This window comes from Leopardus geoffroyi, chromosome B3 (genome assembly GCF_018350155.1).
Source record: "Leopardus geoffroyi isolate Oge1 chromosome B3, O.geoffroyi_Oge1_pat1.0, whole genome shotgun sequence".
NCBI classification, from domain to species: Eukaryota; Metazoa; Chordata; class Mammalia; order Carnivora; family Felidae; genus Leopardus; species Leopardus geoffroyi.
Window position 1 is genome coordinate 144,481,952 of NC_059337.1, and position 20,649 is coordinate 144,502,600.

The 20,649-nt window shown below is 49.1% G+C and overlaps 1 protein-coding gene and 1 non-coding gene across 5 annotated transcripts in view; both read left to right on the forward strand.

The window, feature by feature from the left end:
- Positions 1-20,649, forward strand: part of TECPR2 (tectonin beta-propeller repeat containing 2) — a 107,223-nt gene that overhangs the window by 59,797 nt on the left and 26,777 nt on the right. For 2 of the 4 annotated variants that reach the window (XM_045448303.1, XM_045448304.1), the window contains 4 exons: positions 500-740; positions 1,462-1,551; positions 3,105-3,338; positions 10,990-11,138. In XM_045448303.1, coding sequence (XP_045304259.1) covers positions 500-740; positions 1,462-1,551; positions 3,105-3,338; positions 10,990-11,138 — 714 coding nt within the window. Of the gene's footprint in view, positions 1-499; positions 741-1,461; positions 1,552-3,104; positions 3,339-4,036; positions 4,313-10,989; positions 11,139-11,313; positions 11,408-20,649 lie in introns of those variants that run through there. The other 2 variants (XM_045448305.1, XM_045448306.1) reach the window with 2 other exon arrangements.
- On the forward strand, positions 13,185-13,257 carry TRNAQ-CUG. The gene has a single exon. It is a non-coding gene; the product is annotated as a tRNA-Gln (tRNA).

Here is a 20,649-nt window from a genome sequence, read left to right on the forward strand (position 1 = left end):
TTCACGTCCAGGGCAGTCCCAGCTCGTGCTGTTGAACTGGTGTAATAACTGACAGTCCTAGTTTAGACCGTAACCCTACTTACAATACCTCGTTTAACCCGTGTTGTGATTCTGAGGACCACACACTGTTGTCTGTTGGAAATACCTAACTTTGAAAGCAAAATCGCCCATTCTCACTGATTAGAATAAAAGGCTTTGGGGGCCTGAGGGGTCCCAGGTAATCACAACAGTAATACATGCTGTTGTGACGGTCCATATCCTATGAAAACGTACAAAACAGAAGGGGACGTTTTCTGCCATCCCTCTAAATCCAACCCTCAGAATTAGCTACAGCTGGTGGTCTGGTAGCGCCCTGCCGGCCTTGCTTCGGTGCTGACACAGTGGGCACGTGCACACGTGTATCAGGTGTTGCCGCACGAGGGCCGAGCCTCACTGTCCGTGCACAGGGGGAGGGCGCTTGTGACTGCTGAGAGCAGGGTGTCTTTCCGTCCCCCTCCAGGTGAGCATCACAGACTACGTGGTGTTCGACCAGTGCAGCTTATTCCAGACCATAATCCATGCCACGCACTCGGTGGCCACCGCAGCCCAGGTGCCCGTCGAAAAGGTGGCGGATAAACTGCGCATGGCCTTTTGGTCTCAGCAGCTTCAGTGCCAGCCAAGCCTTCTCGGGGTCAACAACAGTGGCGTCTGGATCTCCTCAGGCAAGAACGAATTCCATGTCGCTAAAGGAAATCTCATCGGTGGGTGAATTACTTGTCTTTTTACGTTGACTTGATTGGCAGCTTCACTTTAAAGCCAGCATTGAAACAAAAGCTTTAAGATCTCAACTTCAGAAGATAATTTGGTGCCAGTGTGTGAAGTGTTTGTAACGGAGGCGTTCTTTATGCTTTGTATCAGTTTCCTTTTTTTTTAATCTGTCGTTCCTGCAACTTGGGTACCAGCATTTGGCTGGTGTGTGATCAGTTTCTACTGGGAATCTGTGATGATATAGAAACGGCAGATGGAGCTCATTTTTCTGTTCATAATTTCACATTCAAATGAAAAAGCGCACCCAAACTGCAGTGCTCAGTAAGACAGAATAGTCCGTTTGCTAGAGGAAAAGTTCTTTCACTGTGGGGAATGAAGGCTCTGATGAGATCTGTGAGTGTCGTTAAGAATCCACGTGTACCCACGAGGACTTCGTTTCTATGAGTGAAGCCCAGTTTTGTGCATTTTTTCCAGCTCACCTCCCTCTGCACATCTCACCCGCCCGCCCACCCACCTGACCCTGGCAGGACTGGGCTCTGCTTGTCAGCATAGAAAGGAAAACAAGGGACTGGCCTCACAGCACTGGTGTGGACCTCCTAATCTAAGGGCACTCTAGAATTAGCTGTAAGAGGTTTGAAAACCAGTTGTCCCGAACCAGAGCTTTGGTGTGTGTGTGTTTTCTTCTTTCTTTAACACACTTCGTATTCCTTCTAGGCACCTACTGGAATAATGTTGTTCCCCGAGGGACAGCTTCTGCGACAAAATGGGCCTTTGTGCTGGCTTCCACTGCTCCCACAAAGGAAGGTTGGTTGAGAAATGTAGTGCATGGGTTGGCTGTTGCAAGGTGAAAGCCATGGTCTGACCATGGCCTTGCTGCAATGGTGTGTGGCTGGGTAGGCCTCAGAGATGGTACAGTGGCTTCACGGACAAGCATCCCTTGTCAGCTGAGCCAAGGCCCCCGAAGCTGGATAGGCCTGACCAGGAGAGAGGGTCTAGTGTGGGGACATCGAGTGAGTCCACAGGCAAAACGCCATTTCAAAGGAGAGAAACAATTGGTGTCCCACCAGAGCCACAGCTGGAGACTCCCAGCGACATGTCAGGGTCCAGGGCACTGCAGCCAGCGGGCACCAGGGTTCTCTGGGTGTCTTCCCGTTTCCCCTTGGGAAGTCTTCCGTCACCTCCCGGTAACCTCTTTCAGTCTGGTTTTCAGCCTCCGGCTAGTTGTGCCGTGTTAGGGCAGGCCTCCCCTGCAGAGGCAGACCTCCTGCAACTCCACTCAGGGCGCCCCTCCCTCCCAGAGTGTGGGGTTTGGAGCTGGGAGAGGCAGTGCAGCTGCCCAGGGAGCTGAGAGCCCAGGCAGTCAGGTAGCCCCGCTGGGAAGTGGCAGAAGGCTCCTTCTAGGATCACCCCGGGGGCGGGACGCGCAGATGCCGAGAAGCCTGTGGTCCAGACAAGACAGCTGGGTAGTCAAGCCGTTAGTCCCACTAGGATTTGGCTAACTTGTCCGTACAGTAAAATGTTTTCTTGCCTGATCACTCTGACCACGGTTCTGAAATCTGTAAGCTCCGAAAAGCATGGGTTCTCTCCTGAGATTGGCACAAATTCATTTGGCAACAAAACCTGACCTGAACCCGACGTGAGGCTGCTTATTTCTGCCACCAATTAGGCCTGTGGCAGGAACAGTACTGCGTTTCGTGGCTGCCTGGCTCCCTGAGGCTGTTACTTAAATTTGTGGCATGCCCAACACCTTAGGTATTCAAAACCCAAAAATACTTGAATTCTTAAACCTATCTGGCCACAGGTTTTAGACAATATGTTCTCACGGAGGTTCTGACTTTCCCAGAGGTTGTCTGCATTTTAAACTGAACCTGTTAAGCCTGAAGGACTGTACAAATGGTGGGGAGGAAGAGAGGGTGAATTTTGAGGAGAGGCTGGGGAGGAGAGGAGGCCCTCCGGCTTCCCAAGCCTCCCTGCCCGCCCACCCCCTCCACCAAGACAAGACTAGGGGAGCTTTGGTTGCGTCCTTCTGAGGAATCGCTGCCGTCCCTCCCTCCAGAGCGCCAGGCACAGCCAAATCAAAGACTCTCCAACCCTTACAGAACGTCCGAGGTCGGAGCCACTGAGCCCACTTTGTAGCCTTTATCAGATCTCATAAGCCCTGCTTTCTTTCCTCCCTTTAGAACATCTCAGGCTTGTCTCTTAACTGGCTGGCCACGGGGTGCGCCTCTGATCTCTGACGTAGAGCACACAGAGCGAGCCTGCTGCGCAGCCGCGCTGGGAGCTGTCGGGTGTCGCCTGCCCAGAGGCCGGGGTGCCTTGTGCATTTCTCCAGTGACGAACATGAACCTTTTCCGCAGGAAGTTCCTTGTGGCTGTGCCAGAGCAGCAAGGACCTGTGCAGCGTCAGCGCCCAGAACGCTCAGTCCCGCCCCTCCACGGTGCAGCTGCCTCCCGACGCCGAGATGAGGGCTTACGCCGCCTGCCAGGACGCCCTGTGGGCCCTGGACAGCCTCGGCCAGGTGTTCATCCGGACGCTGTCCAAGAGCTGCCCCACAGGCATGCACTGGACGAGGCTGGACCTTTCCCAGCTAGGTAGGCCCCCGTGGTCAACTTGTGGGAATTCTTTGGCTTTTAATGTTTACTTACTGGAGACAGAAAGCCGGGGAAGGACAGACAGGTGGGGGAAGGAGAGAGAGAGAGTCCCAAGCAGGCTCCACGCTGTCAGCACAGATCCTGACGCGGGGCTCGATGCCACAAACCCTGAGATCACGACCTGAGCCAAAATCAAGAGTTGGATGCTTAACCGACTGAGCCACACGGGCACCTCTCAGTTTGTGTGAATTCTTATAGGACATTGTGTAAGTTGCTGGAGTTTAGGACATTGATTAGCCCCTCGTGCAGATTAAATGGGCCTCGTCCTTTTACAGGGAGCCTCCTCACCCCTTCCAGCTTTGCGGTGCTTGCCGAGCCCAGAAGGAGCGCCTGCTCAGAGCAGGTTTTGCCACCAGAACTGGCGCTCCCACTCAGCATGGCGCGTGGCTTTGTGTCCTTCAGGTCTTGCGTCAGCACCCGTGTGCCTGTCTCTTCTGCAGCTAGAATAGAGTCCCACGAGCGGGTGTCCTTTCTTTCTCGGGCAGACTGAGGGGATGACGTGCATCTCCTGACTGTGGCTCTTCTCTTGAGCCTCCCCTCGAGGGCTGCGGGGCGCACGATGCCGTTTATAAATAAGTCATTCGTATTCCAAGAAGCAAGATGATAGAGTGAGCCCACAACATTAGGTTATTCTCCAGGCATCTTCTTGATCGACCAGCAGCTTACGTGTGGCCCGTCTGACAGTAGAGACTTGTCTGAAGGTGGAGGCTGCTCCCCCAGAAGGTCCACATGAGCCTTAGGGACACTGCCCCGCCATACGCTTTCCCATCTTGGTCAACAGACAACCAGTGTTTTTTGTTTGGTAGGTGGTAAACTTGAATTGTACCGGCATTTAATATTTGAGAATTCAACCACATGTACTCATTACAAAAAAAAGGAGAGGGGTGCCTGGCCGACTCAGTTGGTAAAGCATCGACTCTGTCTCCAAGTCGTAAGTTCAAGCCCCACATTGGGCTTACAGTTTGCTTAAAGTATATTTATATTATATATATATGTAATATATGTATAATATATATAATATCTTACATTAAAAAATATATATTGAGATATGTTTGTATATTATATATATAATATGTATTTGATATGTATTTGATGTTAAAATCTATATATTATATATAATAAAATATATATTAGTTTGTGTATATATATATATGTATAATACATATGCAAAGAGAAGGAGAAAGAAGAAAAAAGCAAGGGAGGCCCCATTGCCTGCCTGCCTCCCCAGCAGCCCCCCGCTGTGTCTCCAGCTGCCGGGGGCCTCTCACCCTCCCATGAAACAGGCTGGGCCTCCACTGGTCTCAGCTCGAGTGGCCCCTGCAAGGTGCCATATAGAGGGGTCATTATTCTTCTGTCCAACAAGACCCCCAAATACCATCCACGTCAACTAAAGAGGCAGGTTGGCTCTCAATTGAGGAAGCAAACTCTGTTCTAAAGCTAAGAATTTTCCAGGGTCATGCTCCCTCCAGCAGCATGTATACTAAAAATAGGAATGTTCCAGGGTCATTTTGATGACTTATGCTTTTGGCCTCATACCCTGTCGTTTGAACCTAATCCCAGCACCGGGGCCGTCACCTTCCAGCTTTTGGGAGTTTGCCAGCCACCATTACCGACGGTGACTGACCAGACCAGGCTGCGGCTGCTTCTGGCCCTGAGTGCTGGTGACGGGTGGCCCTCCTGCCTGCCCTCAGAAACCTTGCTGCTGTTCAGAGATCCTACTGGCCTGAGCCTTTCTCTAGCAGCCCCGGCCAGACCAGTCTGGGAGATGCTACCAGCTCCTTCTGGAGGAGGCCAGGGCGCGATTTGTGTCCTGCCACCACTGGATCCCGAAGACTGTGGGAGGCCTTGCTCTTCTGCACAGGCCAGGTGAGGGCAGAGCTGTCTCCCCACAGCATCCCCCCACCCCCACCCCGAGTCCCTCAGAGGATGCCGTCACGCCGGAGTGAATGCGGGGCGGATGGCATTGTGCCAGGCTGTGCTGGCGGGACTGGCTCTGCCCGAGGCCGCCAGGCACCCACAGCTCCCGCCTCCCTTCCAGGGCAGTGCAGTCCTCCTGGCACCAGCTGCACGATCGCAGGTCTCTGAGGTGCCCACGTGAGCTTCGCTGGGGCGGCGGCCATTCTTTCCAGAGAGGAGAAGCTCAGCTTTGCAGGGATTGAGGCTCAGTTTAAGAGAACTCGCCCTGAGCAGGCTCTGGGACCCTGGGCGAACTGATGGGTTCCCTTTGGACCTCAATTCCTCCCCTCCCTAATGGGAACAGCCGTCCCCACCGCAGACAGGTGATGCGGGGAAGCATCCTGCGTAAACGAGAGCTTCTCGGGCAGGTGTCCTGCACAGGGTCCTTGTCGAGCCAACGTTAGCTGCGTCACGCCGTAGGCTGGTGGGGGGGAGTCCAGCCATGTGCCTGGTGCCTTTCTTGGTCTGAGCTCTAGATTTTGTTTCTTCATCTGGGTTGCCAGCAGACACTGAAATGATGGACAGAGAATCCTTTTATCATTTTTTGAACGTAGGAGAATGCAGTCCTGAATTGGTAGACGGCGTGTTGGGGCAGGGGAGGTGGGCATGATGATGTGGGAGTGGTGCCGGCCTCCTGCTGTGCCAAGGTGAGGGGGTGGGGTGTAGGGGGCGGTGAAAGGCTGGCACAGACCACCAGGTGCTGTGTTACTGGGCTCTCTCCAGGTGTGGTCTGCGTAGCCTGTGGGACAAACAGGTGAGTCAAGCGGTTTATCATTTAAACAGGGGGATGCAGATTTCGAGTTCGAGTGTGTGCTCCCTGCCCTGAGCCTGACGTGCGAGTGTCCTTGGAAGGCTGTCATTGGGCAGCACGCATGGAATAGTAAGAAATAGAAAGTGTGGTGATCTGGGTACCAGTCCTGCCTTGAATTGCTCGCCTGGATTGTTCCTTTACAAGTTGGCCGTGGCGGGTGCTCACAGCAATGAAAGGAGGCACAGCCTCTGCAGGAGTATGACTGCGTGTGAGGACTTTGTCTGAGGATGAAACTCCTCTCTCCCAAATGTACCCTTTTTCCTGATTTCACTCCTCTGCTCCCATTAAATTCTTCTGGAAAAGGCAGACTCCTCTGTGGCTGTCTGTGGCCAGCCCATCAGCAGTGTCTCTTCCGTCTACCTCAGAGGGTCTCCTAGCCCCTGATCCTTGCTTCTCTCTCAGCACTGCCAGGGTCAGAGGCCCCTCCTCAACGCCTGTTCTCCTGCAGGAACCGCCTCACGACGCCAGGCGTGCCCACCCCACCCCCCCTCGCTTGCCAGATCCGTCTTCCCCAGACAGCTCCAGGGGTGGACCCTCAACATCAAACAGCTCCACACTGCCCCGGCGTCAGGGTGGCACTGGGGGCCATCGCAGCCTGGCCCAGCCTTCCTTGCACGGGCCTCGTGCAGTGGTCCCTCCAGCCACCAGTCGTTGTCCCTTGGTGCACGGGCCATGCTTGTCTTGCCACAGCCTAGAATGTCCTCCCTGCTCTTTCCTTCCTCTGCCTCTTCTTCGGGCCGAGACTGTCCCCCGCCCTGCCCCAAGCTTTCTTCAGTCAGTGCTCCCCTCAGGATGCTTTCCCACCGCGCACGCTGAACGCTCTGCGCCTGCTCTGTACGGCGGCCATTGTAGCCTGACCCTGTGGCGTTTGCGCACAGAGGAGGACCGTGTGCTTGGCCACACCCACGCACAGCAGGAAATTAGGGCGTCAGGGAAAGTGGTTATTACTGGTAAGCCCCATTTCTAAGTAATTCTGAGATATGAGTTTGGATCCTGTCTTTGGCCTTGATACTGATCATCGCAAAACTGCGAAACAGCCAGGTACAAAGATGTCCTCCCTCACCGTTAATGAGTTCATCCACCTCCAAGCTGCCACCAGCTTGGTCAGGCTGCGATTTCTCTGTGTCCCTCTCTTCAGCTTTGGCCTCTTCTTTATAAGTATTCTGACAGTACGAACATGGAAAGTGAAAGCCCGTCTTGCCAGTGCTGACAGTGTGACCCAGCCCTCCTCACACCGGCAGCACCAGCTTTTGTAAAGTCTGGAACGGAACCAGCCGTGACACTGGAAGCAGAAATTTCAGTTTCAAGGATGACTTTAGCAAAGTATCAAGTCATGAATGTGATTTCTACCTTTAATTTCTTTCTAAAGACATAACATCAGTCTTCTGCCCCTATTCAAATTACCAGGTCAGTTGCTACTTTGAGATTGAATTAAGAGAATTCTTAGATGTCTGGCTACTGAACCCAGTTTTAGAGACTGAAAATGGAATTTTGCAATTTATTACAATCCTAGTTTGGGGAAGAAAATTTGCATCATTTAGCAGGTATTTAAGATGTTCACAACATTTCATTTCTCAGTACACATAAATATGCATTATGTCGGGCACTGGAATGTCAGCAAACTAATGCAACTTGTAATTTGATTCATCTGGGCATAGCATTTAATGAGGAAATATTTAGTGTCAGTTTTTGCCTTTAGGTTACAAATAGGATTATGGTAGGCAGTAGTTTATGCAGAAAAGCATTTTATAAATAGTAAAACACCAAATAAATGCCACTTTTTGTTCTAAAATATATGTTTAAAAGTAATCCTAAAGGGAAAATGTCTCCTCTGTTGAAGAAAGTAATTAAAACTTATTTTAAATGCAAGAAAAAACAAAGCGGGGAAAGGCAAGAAAATGATAGCATGTCTGTGTTCATCAGGCTGCTAGAGTAATAACAGTCCCGAGGTATCAGCAACTTAACACCGTGAATGTTGCTTTCCTGCCACCACAAAGTTGGCTCTCAGTCTCTAGGACTGTGTCCTCTGCTGCAGTGAGGGCCTGTGGCCTCACTGTCATGGTCACTACAGCAGGGGAAGGCTTCTGCCCACAGCCCGCTGTCCATGCTAACGATGAGGTCCTGCCCAACTGGAAGGGCCTGCAGGGGAACCATGGAGTGTTTGGGAGGGCCGTAGTCCCCACCACCTGTCCTGACCTTCTCTGCAGAGCAGTCTCCTAAACCTTCTGTATTCAGGCAGCCTGGGGACCCTCTGTGAGGTAGAAAACTGCAGAAAAGCCTTCTGTTAAACGTTTTCTTCTTTGACCTGTGTCTTCAGGATAAGCCATTGTATTTACTGACATGTATATTCTATCAGCCTTTACTTTTGTTCTGAAAGAATATTCCTAACGTGTGAACTGCGTGTTCTGTTGGCAATGTTGATAGTCACTGCTAACTGAGCTGCTGGCCCGGTGCCGTTGTCACCATCAGCTACTGCCTAGACTTCCTATTAGGGTAGGTTGAAGACTCCGGCATAAAATTAATTTTCACTTAGCATTTTCAAATTAGCCTTCGTTTCTCAGCTATTTCTGTAATTTACTGATGAAGGTACTTTATTTTGATCGGTACGAATCTTTCACCATGTAATGTTAGAGCCCTAGGGAGTCTATCTGAACTCCCTGGTAAGACATTCCATAAAAGATTAAGGAAGGAAGAAATAAAGTTTATTTCAGTATAAGAAAAACCATCTGTAGGATATGCACAAAGGAATACTGAGACTTTTTCGTGTAGTGGTCAGTTAATACTTTTAAGCTGGTGTCATAGCTGAAGCCACCTGACAAGATGTCCACACGCAGGATCGGTGCCATATGTTTTAGCGCAGAAACAGTCTGCCGTCTGATACCAGGGACAGCTATGAGCTGACCGACAGGAGCACTGCCACTGAACGTAGCTGCACCACCTTTTCCCCCTGCTTTAAAGCCAAGATGACCCATCAGATTTAAAAACTCAGCAAAAACACTGTCAAGAAAATGAGAAGGCAAGCCACAGACTGGGAGAAAAGACTCCTAATGCGTATATCTGACAAAAGACTCGTATCCAGAATGAACAAGGAAATCCTCTAACTCAGTCATCAAAAGACAAACCATTAAATTTGAAAAATGAGCTAAAGACTTGAACGGGTACTTCTCAAAAGAAGATATACCCCATAAGCACATTAAAAGAGTCTCAGCATCATTAGCCATCAGGGAAATGCAAATTAAAACCATGACAAACTACGTCTTCACACCCAGAATGGCCGACATGGAAAGGGTGCCAAGACCAAGTGCTGGCGAGGGTGTGGGCAGCCGGCCTGCACTGCTGGTGGGCGTGCAGAATGGCAAATGGAGGGGCGCCTGGGTGGTTCATTTGGTTAAGCATCCGCCTTTGGCTCAGGTCATGATCTCTCAGTCTGTGAGTTCAATCCCCACGTCGGGCTCTGTGCTGGCAGCTCAGAGCCTGGAGCCTGCTCCGGATTCTGTGTCTCCCTCTCTCTCTGCCCGTCCCCCACTTGTACTCTGTCTGTCTCTCTCAAAAGTAAACATTAAAAAAAAAAAAAAAAAAAGAATGGCAAATGAAAGCCTACCCCACAACCTTGCACTTCCACTCCTAGGTACCATTCAAGAAAAACAACGCGTCCACAAAAAGTCTTCCATAGCGACTTTACTCCTAATAGCAAGAAGTGGGCGTGGCCCGAGTGTGCTCACTGGGTGGCCGGGTAAACCTTGTTGTCGACAGGCAGCCGAGCAACATTCAGCAACCTGAGAAGCGACACTGCGTGTGAATCCTGCCCACAGTTCACTGAGTCAAAGAGGCCAGACCCCAGAGACCGCATACCTGTGGTGGTTTTTATGGACCTCTAGACCAGACTAGTAACCCGTGGGTGCCTCAGGGGAGGGGACTGACTCGAAGGGGCCCAAGGGAACTTTCTGGGGCATGAAAATGTGCTCTAACTCGACAAGACACGGGTACCTGGGTATGTTCATCCGTCAAAACCGACGGATCAGAACACGTCAGATCTGTGGGTTCACCAGAGTCCCCGCGGTCGGGTAGCTGGTGTGGAGGAGCTGAGCTGGCCTGGGTTCAGACCTTTGCCTCCTGGCTTAGCCACAGTCTCACCCTGGGACCTTGGGCAAATGTCTCTGTGTCTGAGTCCTGACGGCCTCCTGAGACTGGGCCGATAATCACTGCGTGCCACTGCTCCATTGCAGGCTTCGGATTGAGGCATCCCACACTTAGCCGCACCTTGTCCCAAGGCTGTAACCAGGCTGTGCTTTTGGCCACATAGACCATCAATCAAGTGTAATTTCTCTTGAGAGCCTCCTCCCATTTCCCTTCCTCTTAAAATTGGTTTAATCAATAAGGAGAAATGTAGAAAGAAAAATGAAGATTCTAGGGGGCTTAGTTCATTATTAATTCTCATTCGGGTCCAGATTTCTTGATAAAGAGGGGCGCCCTCCCCCCAGATGCAGAATTTGCCGGTGCTGTGCACGGATGTGATGAAGCTAGCGACGGGGCCCACGCAGGGACTAACCCTGCGCTTATCGGCCCCGGGGCCCGGTGCCGGCGGCATGCTGACTGCCCCACCCGGTGCCAGAGAGCCTGCGGAGTGGCACCTGGCCGGTGGCAGGGCGGCCAGAGACCTCGGAAATGCCCCTGAGCTGTGGCGTTCTCAGACCACAAGGTCAGCCGCAAGAGCAGCCTCACCTCTTTCTTTGAAGGATAAATCAAAGTCCATAGATTTAAGTGAAGGATTCGTCATTTTACAAAAGCAATTAGCGTGTGGCCTTTTCCTTCATTTGCCTGCAGGACCTATAAAACTGACAAGCCTGGCGTGTGGAAATCAGCACATCTGGGCCTGTGATTCCAGGGGCGGAGTTTACTTCCGAGTAGGAACCCAGCCTCTCAATCCCAGTCTGATGCTTCCGGCCTGGATAATGATTGAGCCACCTGTCCAGGTAAGCCAACCCTAACTGACACCAGGCTGCCCCCTCATAAAGGCGGGAGCTGCCAGATCGCTGTGCCGGGGAGGGGACCACCCCCGCCTGCGTGCGCGCCCCAGCAAGTGGGGGCAGAAGCACATGTCCGGCGAGCAAGGCACGCCCCCAGCCCGCGCTCACCCGTCTCTCCCAGGCGTGGAATTTAGAGCCGAATGCATCGTTAGAGATGATCTGAGCCAACACTTCAGGTTTTTTTCTTCTCAAAATAAAAATATTTTGACTTTTTACAAAACGAACGTTGTGTTTTAAAAAAATAAAATCAGGGGCGTCTGGCTGGCTCAGTCCAGTGAGTATGCGACCCTTGATCTCGAGATCGTGAGTTCAAGCCCCAAGTTGGATGTAGAGATTACAAATAAATAAATAAATAAATAAATAAATAAATAAATAAATAAATAAGAATAAAATCAAGCAGTACCCAGAAGTACGGCGAAGAAAATAAAAGCCACTCAGATCTTGTCAGCACCTTGTGAGTACCTCTCCTGGCTTGTTGAGTTCTGTGTCCCGTCCCCACCCCCACGGCATTTCAGCTTACCGTATGTTCCCAGTGTTTTTCTTTTCTACTTGACTCTTCCACCATTGATAACAGAAGCAGGGGTCTGATTTTAGTGCACTATTTAATTACCTTTAAAGATCTAACGGGCCTGGTTGCTATACTAGGTTTATTTCTGTTAAAATGTATACTTAGGGGTCTGTGATTTCGTGACTTATCTGCTCCAACTCCTGCTAGGCCCTATTTTGTGAATTTGTTGGAAAAAACATGATGTTGCCATTTGCAGAGGCGGCAACGGGACAGTGGTTAGTCCTTAAACAGAAAAACGCTTAAATGGGGACAGGCAGGAAATCAGGTGTTTGGGTAAAGGCCCGCGTTCATGACTATCTATGTTTTGTGCATCATCAACCCCCAGGGACAGAGTGACAGAAGTCGAGGGGCAAGTTGCAGGGCCATCTCTGAGGACCTCCAGTCCTCCCAGGAGACATGGGGTGTGTGCTGGGAGGCCCTATGGTTGGACCAGAGGTTGTGTTGGAGTTCGAGGTCCTGGCCACAGAGGCCCCGCGTCCCCACTGGTAGATGTTCCTCCCTCATCGAGTTAAGGGGAGGGTGGGTAGAATAATGTCCAATGGCACCTTGTGAATCAGAAAGCGCTATGCAGACGTGAGGTGACATATGATGAACGAGGATGCGGGCTCACTTCTCTGCACGCAGTGGCGCAGCGGGAGCAGGTCACCCGGCAGAGAGGAGTTTGTCATCACTGGCCTTGCGGAGCGCTGCCTGTGCACAGTGATGAGCAGAGACAAGCCAGCATGCGGCTCGCTTCATTGGCGTCCTGAAATTCTCTTTACGCAAGGCACCCTCTTGTTGCCTGAGCCCTTTGGTACGTCGCTGTTAGCACATTCCTTTTTTTTCCTAAGAGCTTTATATTATTTCTTTTAAGAGTTACAGTTCACCCTTTCATAGTGTAAAATTCAGGGGGTTTTAGTATATTCAGGAAGTTGAGCAACACTTACTACTACCCTGTTCCAGAACTTTCTCATCACCCCAAAAAGAAAGCACATACCCATGAGTAGTAATGGTAGGGTGGGTAGGTAGCCCATATCCTCTTCTGGAACCCCCACCCCCTCAGCCACTAATCTCCCTTCTATTTTTATGCCTTTGCCTATTCTGGATCTGTCTGTTCATATAATGGAATCATACAATAAGTGGCCTTCTCTGCCATCTTTCACTTAGCGTCGTGTTTTCAAGTACTGTAGCACATTGTAGCATGTATCAGTGTTTCGTTCCCTTTTGTGACTAATATTTCATCATGTGGATAGATGTGTAGTTTATCTGTTCATCGGTTGGTGGACGCTCAGGGTGTTCCCACGTGTGGGCTGCCGTGAATAATCCTTCATGTACGAGTGTTTGTGTGGACTTACATTTTCCATTCAATAGAACGTGTAGATACCTTTAAAGGGAATTGCAGGGTCAGATGGTGAATGTACATTAAATGTTTAAGGAACTGGGGCACCTGGCTGGCTCAGTCGGTAGAGCATGTGTCTCTGGATCTCGGGATTGTGGGTTCGAGCCCCACATTGGGCGTAGAGATTACTTACAAATAAAATTGAATAAACGGACGAGCTGATTTCCACAGTGACTGCGTCATTTTGCCTTCCACCAGTAATGTATTAGAGTTCTCGTTTCTCCACATCCTTGCCAAAAAGTTGTTCTTGCCCGATGTTTTTATTCTAGCCATCCTAGTAGGCGTAAAAATGGCATCTCGTGGTTTTGACTTGCATTTCCCTAAATGACTAATGATGTTGAAGATCTTTTCATGCACTTACTGGTCCTTTGTATATCTTCTTTGGAGAACTGTGTATTCAGATTCTTTGCTCATTTTTCAACTGAGCTATTTATCTTTAAATTCTTGAGTTATAAGAGTTCTGTAGGTATTCTGGGTTCTAGACCCTTATCAGATACATGATTTACATATGCTTTCAGTGAGTTATGTGCTAACTGTTGCCTGATCCAAGGTCCTGAAGATTTGCATCTGTATTTTCTTTTAGACATCTTACAGTTCTAGCCCTTACATTTAGATGTTTGATTTATTTTCAGTTAATTTTCATATAAGGTACAAGGTGGGTGTCCAAATTCATTCCTATACACATGAATATCCAATTATACCAGCACCATTTGTTCTTTTTGATTCAATTATCATGAAGGGCTGTCAAAATCAATTCATCATAAATGGAAGGATTTTTTTACTTTCGTTCTATTTCAGTGATCTGTATGTCCGTCATCAGGCCAGTACCACATTGTCCTGATTACTTAGCTTTGTTGTAAATTTTGAAATCAGGAAGTGATTTTTCTTTTTCAAGATTGTTTTGGGGGTACCTGGGTGGCTCAGCAGTTAAGCATCCAACTCTTGATTTCAGCTCAGGTCATGATTTCACAGTTCGTGGGTTTGAGCCCCGCCTTGGGCTCTACACTGGCAGTGTGGAGCCTGCTTGGGTCTCTCTCTCTCCTTCTCTCTCTGCCCTCTCCCACTTTCTCTGTCTGTTTATCTCTCTCAAAATAAATAAATAATATAAACTTTTTAAAAAATATTGTTTTTTTCTACTCTGGTCCTTTGCACATCCATATGGATTTTAGGATCAGTTTGTCAATTTCTGCAAAAAAAATGCTAACATTTTATAGGAATTGTGTTGAGTCTGTAGATCACTTGGGGAAGCATTGCCATCTTCATAGTATTAAATCTTCCAATCCATGAACATGGGCTTTCTTTTCGTTTATTTAGATCTTCTTTAATTTCTTTCAGCAGTTTTGTGGTTTTCAGAGTATGTGTTTTTAACTACTTTTGTTAAATGTATTTCTAAGTCACTTATTCTTTTTGATACTACTATAAATGGAATTTTTTTAATGCTTATTTATTTTTGAGAGAGAGAGAGAGAGTGTGTGTGTGCAAGAGCACACAAGCTGGGGAGGGGCAGAGAGAGAGACACACACAGAATCCGAAGCAGGCTCCAGGCTCTGAGCTGTCAGCACAGATCCTGATGTGGGGCTCAAACTCACAAATCACAAGATCATGACCTGAGCCGAAGTCAGATGCTTAACTGACTAAGCCACCCAGGCACCCCGGAATTGTTTTCTTAATTCCATTTTCAGTTTGTTCATTGCTAGTATAAGTTTCTGTATATTGATTTTGTATCTGGAAACCTTGCTAAACTTATTTTAGTTCTAATAACTTTTTTGTGGATTCCTTAGGATTTCTTATGTACAAAATCATGTCATCTACGAAGAGAGATAATTTTACTTCTTTTCCTATCTGGATGCCTTTTCTTTCTTTTCTTTTCTTTTCTTTCTTTCTTTCTTTCTTTCTTTCTTTCTTTCTTTCTTTCTTAAATGCTTATTTATTTTTGAGAGAGAGACAGAGCACAAGCAGGGCAGGGGCAGAGAGAGAGAGGGAGACACAGAATCCAAAGCAGGCTCCAGGCTGTGAGTTGTCAGCACAGAGCCTGACGTGGGGCTTGAATCCACAAACTATGAGATCATGACGTGAGCCAAAGTTGGACGTTTAACCAACTGAGCTACCCAGGCGCCCCATATTTCTTCTCTTGCTTAATTACCCTGACTAGAATCTTCTGTACGATGTTGAGTAAAAGTGGCAGGAGTAGACACGCTCGTTGTGTTCCTGATCATAGGGGGAAAGCATCTAGTCTTTCACTGTTAACTAATGATATTAACTGCACATTTTTTACAGATGCCCTTTTCAGACCGAATAAGTTCCCTTTATTCCTAGTTTGTTGAATGTTTTTTTTTTTTCCACGAAAGAATGTTGGTTATTGTCAAGTGCCTTTTCTGTATCTATTGAGATGATCATGTGTGTTTTCTCCTTTATTAATATGATATGTTATATTGACTGACTTTTGTATGTTGAACCTTTTGTTTCTGGGATAAATCCCAGTTGGTCATGATATGTAATCTCTTGTATATGTTGCTGTATTTGTTCTGCTAGTATTTTGTCAGGGATTTTTGTGTCCTTATTCATGAGAGAGATTGGTCTTTGGTTTTCTTTTCTTGTCATGTGTTTGTCTGGTTTCGGTATCAGGGTAATGCTGGCCCCTTAGGATCAGTTGAGAAGTGTTTCTTCCTCTTCTGTATTTTGGAAGAGTTCCTGAAGGGTTAGTGCTGATTATTCTTAAAGCATTCTTAGAGCTCCTCATTGTAAGCTTGGGCTTTTCTTTGTGAGATGTGTTTTGATTACTAATTCAGTCTCTTTACTTGTTTTAAGTCTATTCAGGATTTTCTGTTTCTTGATTCAGTTTGAGTAGTTTCTGCCTTTCTAGAAATTTGTTCATTTCATCTACATTACCTACTTTATTGGTGCCCAGTTGTTGATAGCATTCCCGTATCATCATTTCTATTTCTCTAAGGTTGGTAGTTCTGTCTCCTCTTTCATTTCTGATTTTAGTAGTTTGAGTCTTCCCTCTTTTTTTGTTAGTATAGCTCAAAGTTTGTCAACTTTGTTGGTCTTTTCAAAAAACATCTTTTGGGGGCGCCTGGGTGGCTCAGCTGTTAAGTGTCTGACTTCCTTCAGCTCAGGTCATGATCTCACAGTTCATGAGTTTCAGTCCTACTTCAGGTGTGCCCCGCTTCTCTCCCTCTCTTTCTGCCCCTCACTCAATTGCACCCTCTCTCTTTCCCTCTTTCTCAAAAAAAAAAAATCTTTCGGTTTTGTTGATTTTTCTCTATTGTTTTTCTGTTCTTTACTTCATCTGTTTTCACTCTAATCTTTGTTCTTCTACAGCTTGTTGTACACAGTGTTTTGCTTGCTAGTGATATTCTTTTGAGATTTCCAAGTGTTATTTGTCACATTTATTGTGTGCCTGGAGAAGGCATAGGTTTGCAGAGTCCCAGCACGGAGCCACGCCAGGGTCAGCAAAGGGCTGCTGAGGGGCAGAGCGAGGTCTGTGGGACGTGTGGTGGTGGAGGACGGTGTCGAGTCGGTCGGAGCACACTTGTGCCTTGCCTCAGACTTTTCCCATCAAGCCATAGGCCGGGATGTTAGAGAGCAGGGCCAGGCAGTGAGCTGCTGACAGTGGTAGGCTCCAGCCAGCCTTGCCCCCCCGCTGGGCACCTGTCTGCAGCCATGGGCCACTCTGGTACCTGGCTGAGTTACATCAAAGACTGTGGGAACCTGCAAATTGTCCTTTCTTTCTCCGTCTAGATTCTAGAATAGCCTCTGGGAAGCAGAGCTCAAATTGGGGAGAGAAAGCTGTACTTGGAGTGCTCTATTGATGAAAGTGATCAACAGCTTTACCCAGGAAAATGGCCAAATGGAGCAAATTCACATGAAAGGGCCTCAAAGCTGTGCTCTGAATAAAGTAGTGATTGCTAAATGGGCTGCGAAACACTAACTATTCCAAGTCTTTCCGCTGAACGGAGCCACATTTTCTGACTCAGTTAGCTTTAAGTGCTGGAGAAAAGATTCGCTTTCTGTGGAATTGGAAGATACAAAATGCTTTTCAGATTGGTTCCTGTGGGAAAAAAAATCAGACTTTACATCTGCGCAGGCTTTTATTCAACACCCTTTCCAGCCCTGACTTGCCGGAGTCCTGTCTTTAGTGAAGGACGTACAAGTCAGGAGCAGTCCCCGCCCCTGGGCAGAGGACGCATGTACTCGGGACAGTTGAGTGACTGTGTGGCCCCCAACCCTAGCGAGTGACCAAGTCTCCACGGGGACCCAGGCCCGCCGTCCTGTTACAGCCTGCAGGGACTGCTTCCCCCGGGCGGCTGGGACCGACCGACCGCTCAGCTACAGAGATCGAGGTGACCACGAGCCCTGTTGCTGGGTGCTCACCTCGGGCCACCCGTCCTCACAACATCCCCGTGATCGTTCGTGTGCCCGTGTGGGAAACCCCAGCTCAGGGAGGACCAGAAAGTTGCTGGAGGCCTCACGGCTCTCCTGTGGCAGAGCTGGAATCCAGGTGTGTGTCACCCCAACTCGGTGTGGGGACCGAGCCTGGGCCCAGAGCCGCGATCGCGGTGGTGTGCCTGAGGCTCTGTGACCTCACAGGCAGTGTTTCTAGACGGAGGCCCCCGCGTCCTGCAGTTGTAGAGGTCCCGAGGAGATGAGTGTGGCAGTAGGGAGGTAAGGCTTCACTAACAGGGTTTGAAAAGTCAGGACAATGGGGCACCTGGGGGGCTCAGTTGGTTAAGCCTCTGACTTGGGCTCAGGTCACGATCTCACAGTTCGTGGGTTCAGGCCCCACATCAGGCTCTGTGCTGACAGCTCAGAGCCTGAAGCCTGCTTCGGATTCCGTGTCTCCCTCCCTCTCGGCCCCTCCCCCACTCATGCACTCACTCTCTCTCTCAAAAATAAACAGTAAAAATAAAAAAAATAAAAAAAAAGGACAATTTGGTTGAATCCCAGTATTGGAGTATAAATGGAGTTTACGTGTTTCGATCATAGTCAGCCTCTTCCGACTGTATTTTTTTTTCTTCAGTGCGTTCCTCCACTTGACCATCTTGGTCTGCATGTAGGATGTGTTTGCAGTGGAAACGGGAGGGGGAACAGGTAGTAGCTGCTAAAGGACACGATGAAGTGAAGCAACGGAAATCCTCTGAGATCAGCAGCACTTACGCCGTTTGCTTCCCGCTTTCATCTCTGGTAAAAGCCTCCCTGCTGTAGTAGTTTTGGGGTGAAGTTTAACAAAGTACTGAAAACAAATGACTCAGTGTTCAGACTTACTAACATATGGAAGGATTTGGAGAAAATATTTATAGTTGTTTTTAGGATTTTTTTTTTTTTTTTTTTTTTAGCATTTTTGCTTTAGTTGGAGAACGTTCTGTCCAAGGTAGAGGGAGCACTAAAGCAAGCTCAGTGGGTGATGTGACATTTCGCGGTACTGTGGGCACCGACGGCCCTGGTAAAGGAAGGGGAGCAGCCTGCTGTCCCCACCCTAGTTTGGCCCCACCTCTTCTTTCAGGCTAGTCTTCTTTACTGCATCACTGGCTCCCCTCCACCCCCAGGTCGCCTCTGCCTCCTGAGCAGACTCCGCCCTTCCCTGACCATGGGGTTCCCAGCCTCACGTGGAGGCTTAGGCCCGCCCAGCCCACCCTTCCTGTGTGGACTGCTCATCAGTTTGCAGGGGTCATTTACTCCGCCAGGAAAAGAGAGAGACTTGGGAAACCAAGACTGATAGGTCTGGCCAATGGCCAAAGTAACTTTTAAAACTTTTATTTTAAATTCAGCTGCTTCAGGTATTTTTGTCTGTATGAACAACAAAAACATAAAATAAGTATACAAGCATGATACCAGATAATACTCCTAAGAATTCTCTGCCCACAAGCTGCCAGTGGGGATGTGTAACTGCATGTAACCTTAAGCGTCGAGAACTTACACATCGACAAGTTCACACCTGACAATAGAAAGACTTTCATTCGAGAAGGGTTAGCATTAGGGGCGCCTGGGTGGCTCAGTCGGTTGAGCGTCTGGCTCTTGATTTCGCCTCATGCCATGATCTCATGGTTTGTGGGTTTAAGCCCCACATCGGGCTCTGTGCTGACGGTGCAGATCCCGCTTTGGGTCCTCTGTCCTGCTTGCTCTATGCTCCTCCCCAGCTCGTGCGCGCACACACGTGTGCTCTCTCTCTCAAAATAAATAAACAGACTTAAAAAAAAGAAGAAATGTCAGTTCAGGACAGCAGAGTGGAGAGCAGTTAGAGGAGTTTTCGTCGTCCTGACCCCTGACTGAAGGCATGGCTAAGTAGCCCCGATGACACTCTCACCCCTTTCACCATCTGGTGACACCCACCGACCTGGCACAGGTCACTCAGCCGGGGACGGATGGTGGGAGAAGGGGGGCATCCACGCCCCAAAGCCAAGCTCTGTGGGTACAGCTGAGCACCTGCTCCTAAGAGTTTTGGGGTGTTCTGATCGATGACCGATGTCTCCTGAAATAAAATTGTTAGGAGGCCTTGGGGAGAATGACACCAGGTCCCTGTCATCTCATTTGGGAGGCGGGGGATTTGGCCCCGTCTGGTGCCCACCCCCAGCTGGGGCCTCCGCAGCACGGCCTGTCCCCCCACCGCCCCCATGGCAGTGAGAGCTGTCATGCTCTGGGCTCTGGGACAAGGGCACAGAGCTCCACACGCCAGGCCAGCACGCGGAGCCCCTGTGTTCGATAAGGAGAAGAAAAGACATCGCCAGTTACGTGCTTCTGCTCTGTGAGATTTGCTGTGACGGAGCGGAGCTGAACTGCGATGTGTTTGTTCAGGGAAATCCACCACAAGTCTTCCACGTCACTTCACAGAAGAGCTTTCATTCCCACCGAGAAATGCTCGTATCCTAGCACGTTGCGGAGTAAAATGTCAGTTACAGACACGTTCAGTGGTTCTGTTGAAGTTGAAACAACAATGATGCGTACCTGAAAACTCTGCAAAGACACAGCGGAGGAAATGGTGACGTCTGGGTGTAGCGCGCTATCGTGACTGAGTTTTTCCTTCCCTTTGCTGAAAATCTGGCGATGAACATGTCCTACTTCTGGAGTGAGTACTTCACAACTCTGAATAGTCTGAATAAGGCTCAGTCTTGGGAAACAATCAAACATGTTCCCAAAGCTACCGGTTGTTAACACCGTCTCTAGCGGTCAGCGTGAACTTGACTGTGTTCTGTTCACACGGCGAAGCTGTGAATGGTGGGTGAAGCGGGTGTGGCACCGGCCTTGTGGTAAAGAGCCCACTTAGCAAATTATGCCAGTGACGGTTATTATAAACAATCAAGGATGTACTTTGAAAGGCCGTTTAAAATCATGTTCTGGCAGGAACCGCTAAGGAGAATCATTCCAGGTGGAGCCGTGGCCCTAGCGGCTTTGGAGCTGGTCTTCGCCGCTTCCCGGAGGTGGTGTCCAGCTTCCTGTGCTGTGCCCCCTGTGTGGCCCCGAGGGTGCCCTGCCCCTCCCGGCAGCAGCACCCAGGGCCCCTCACACACACC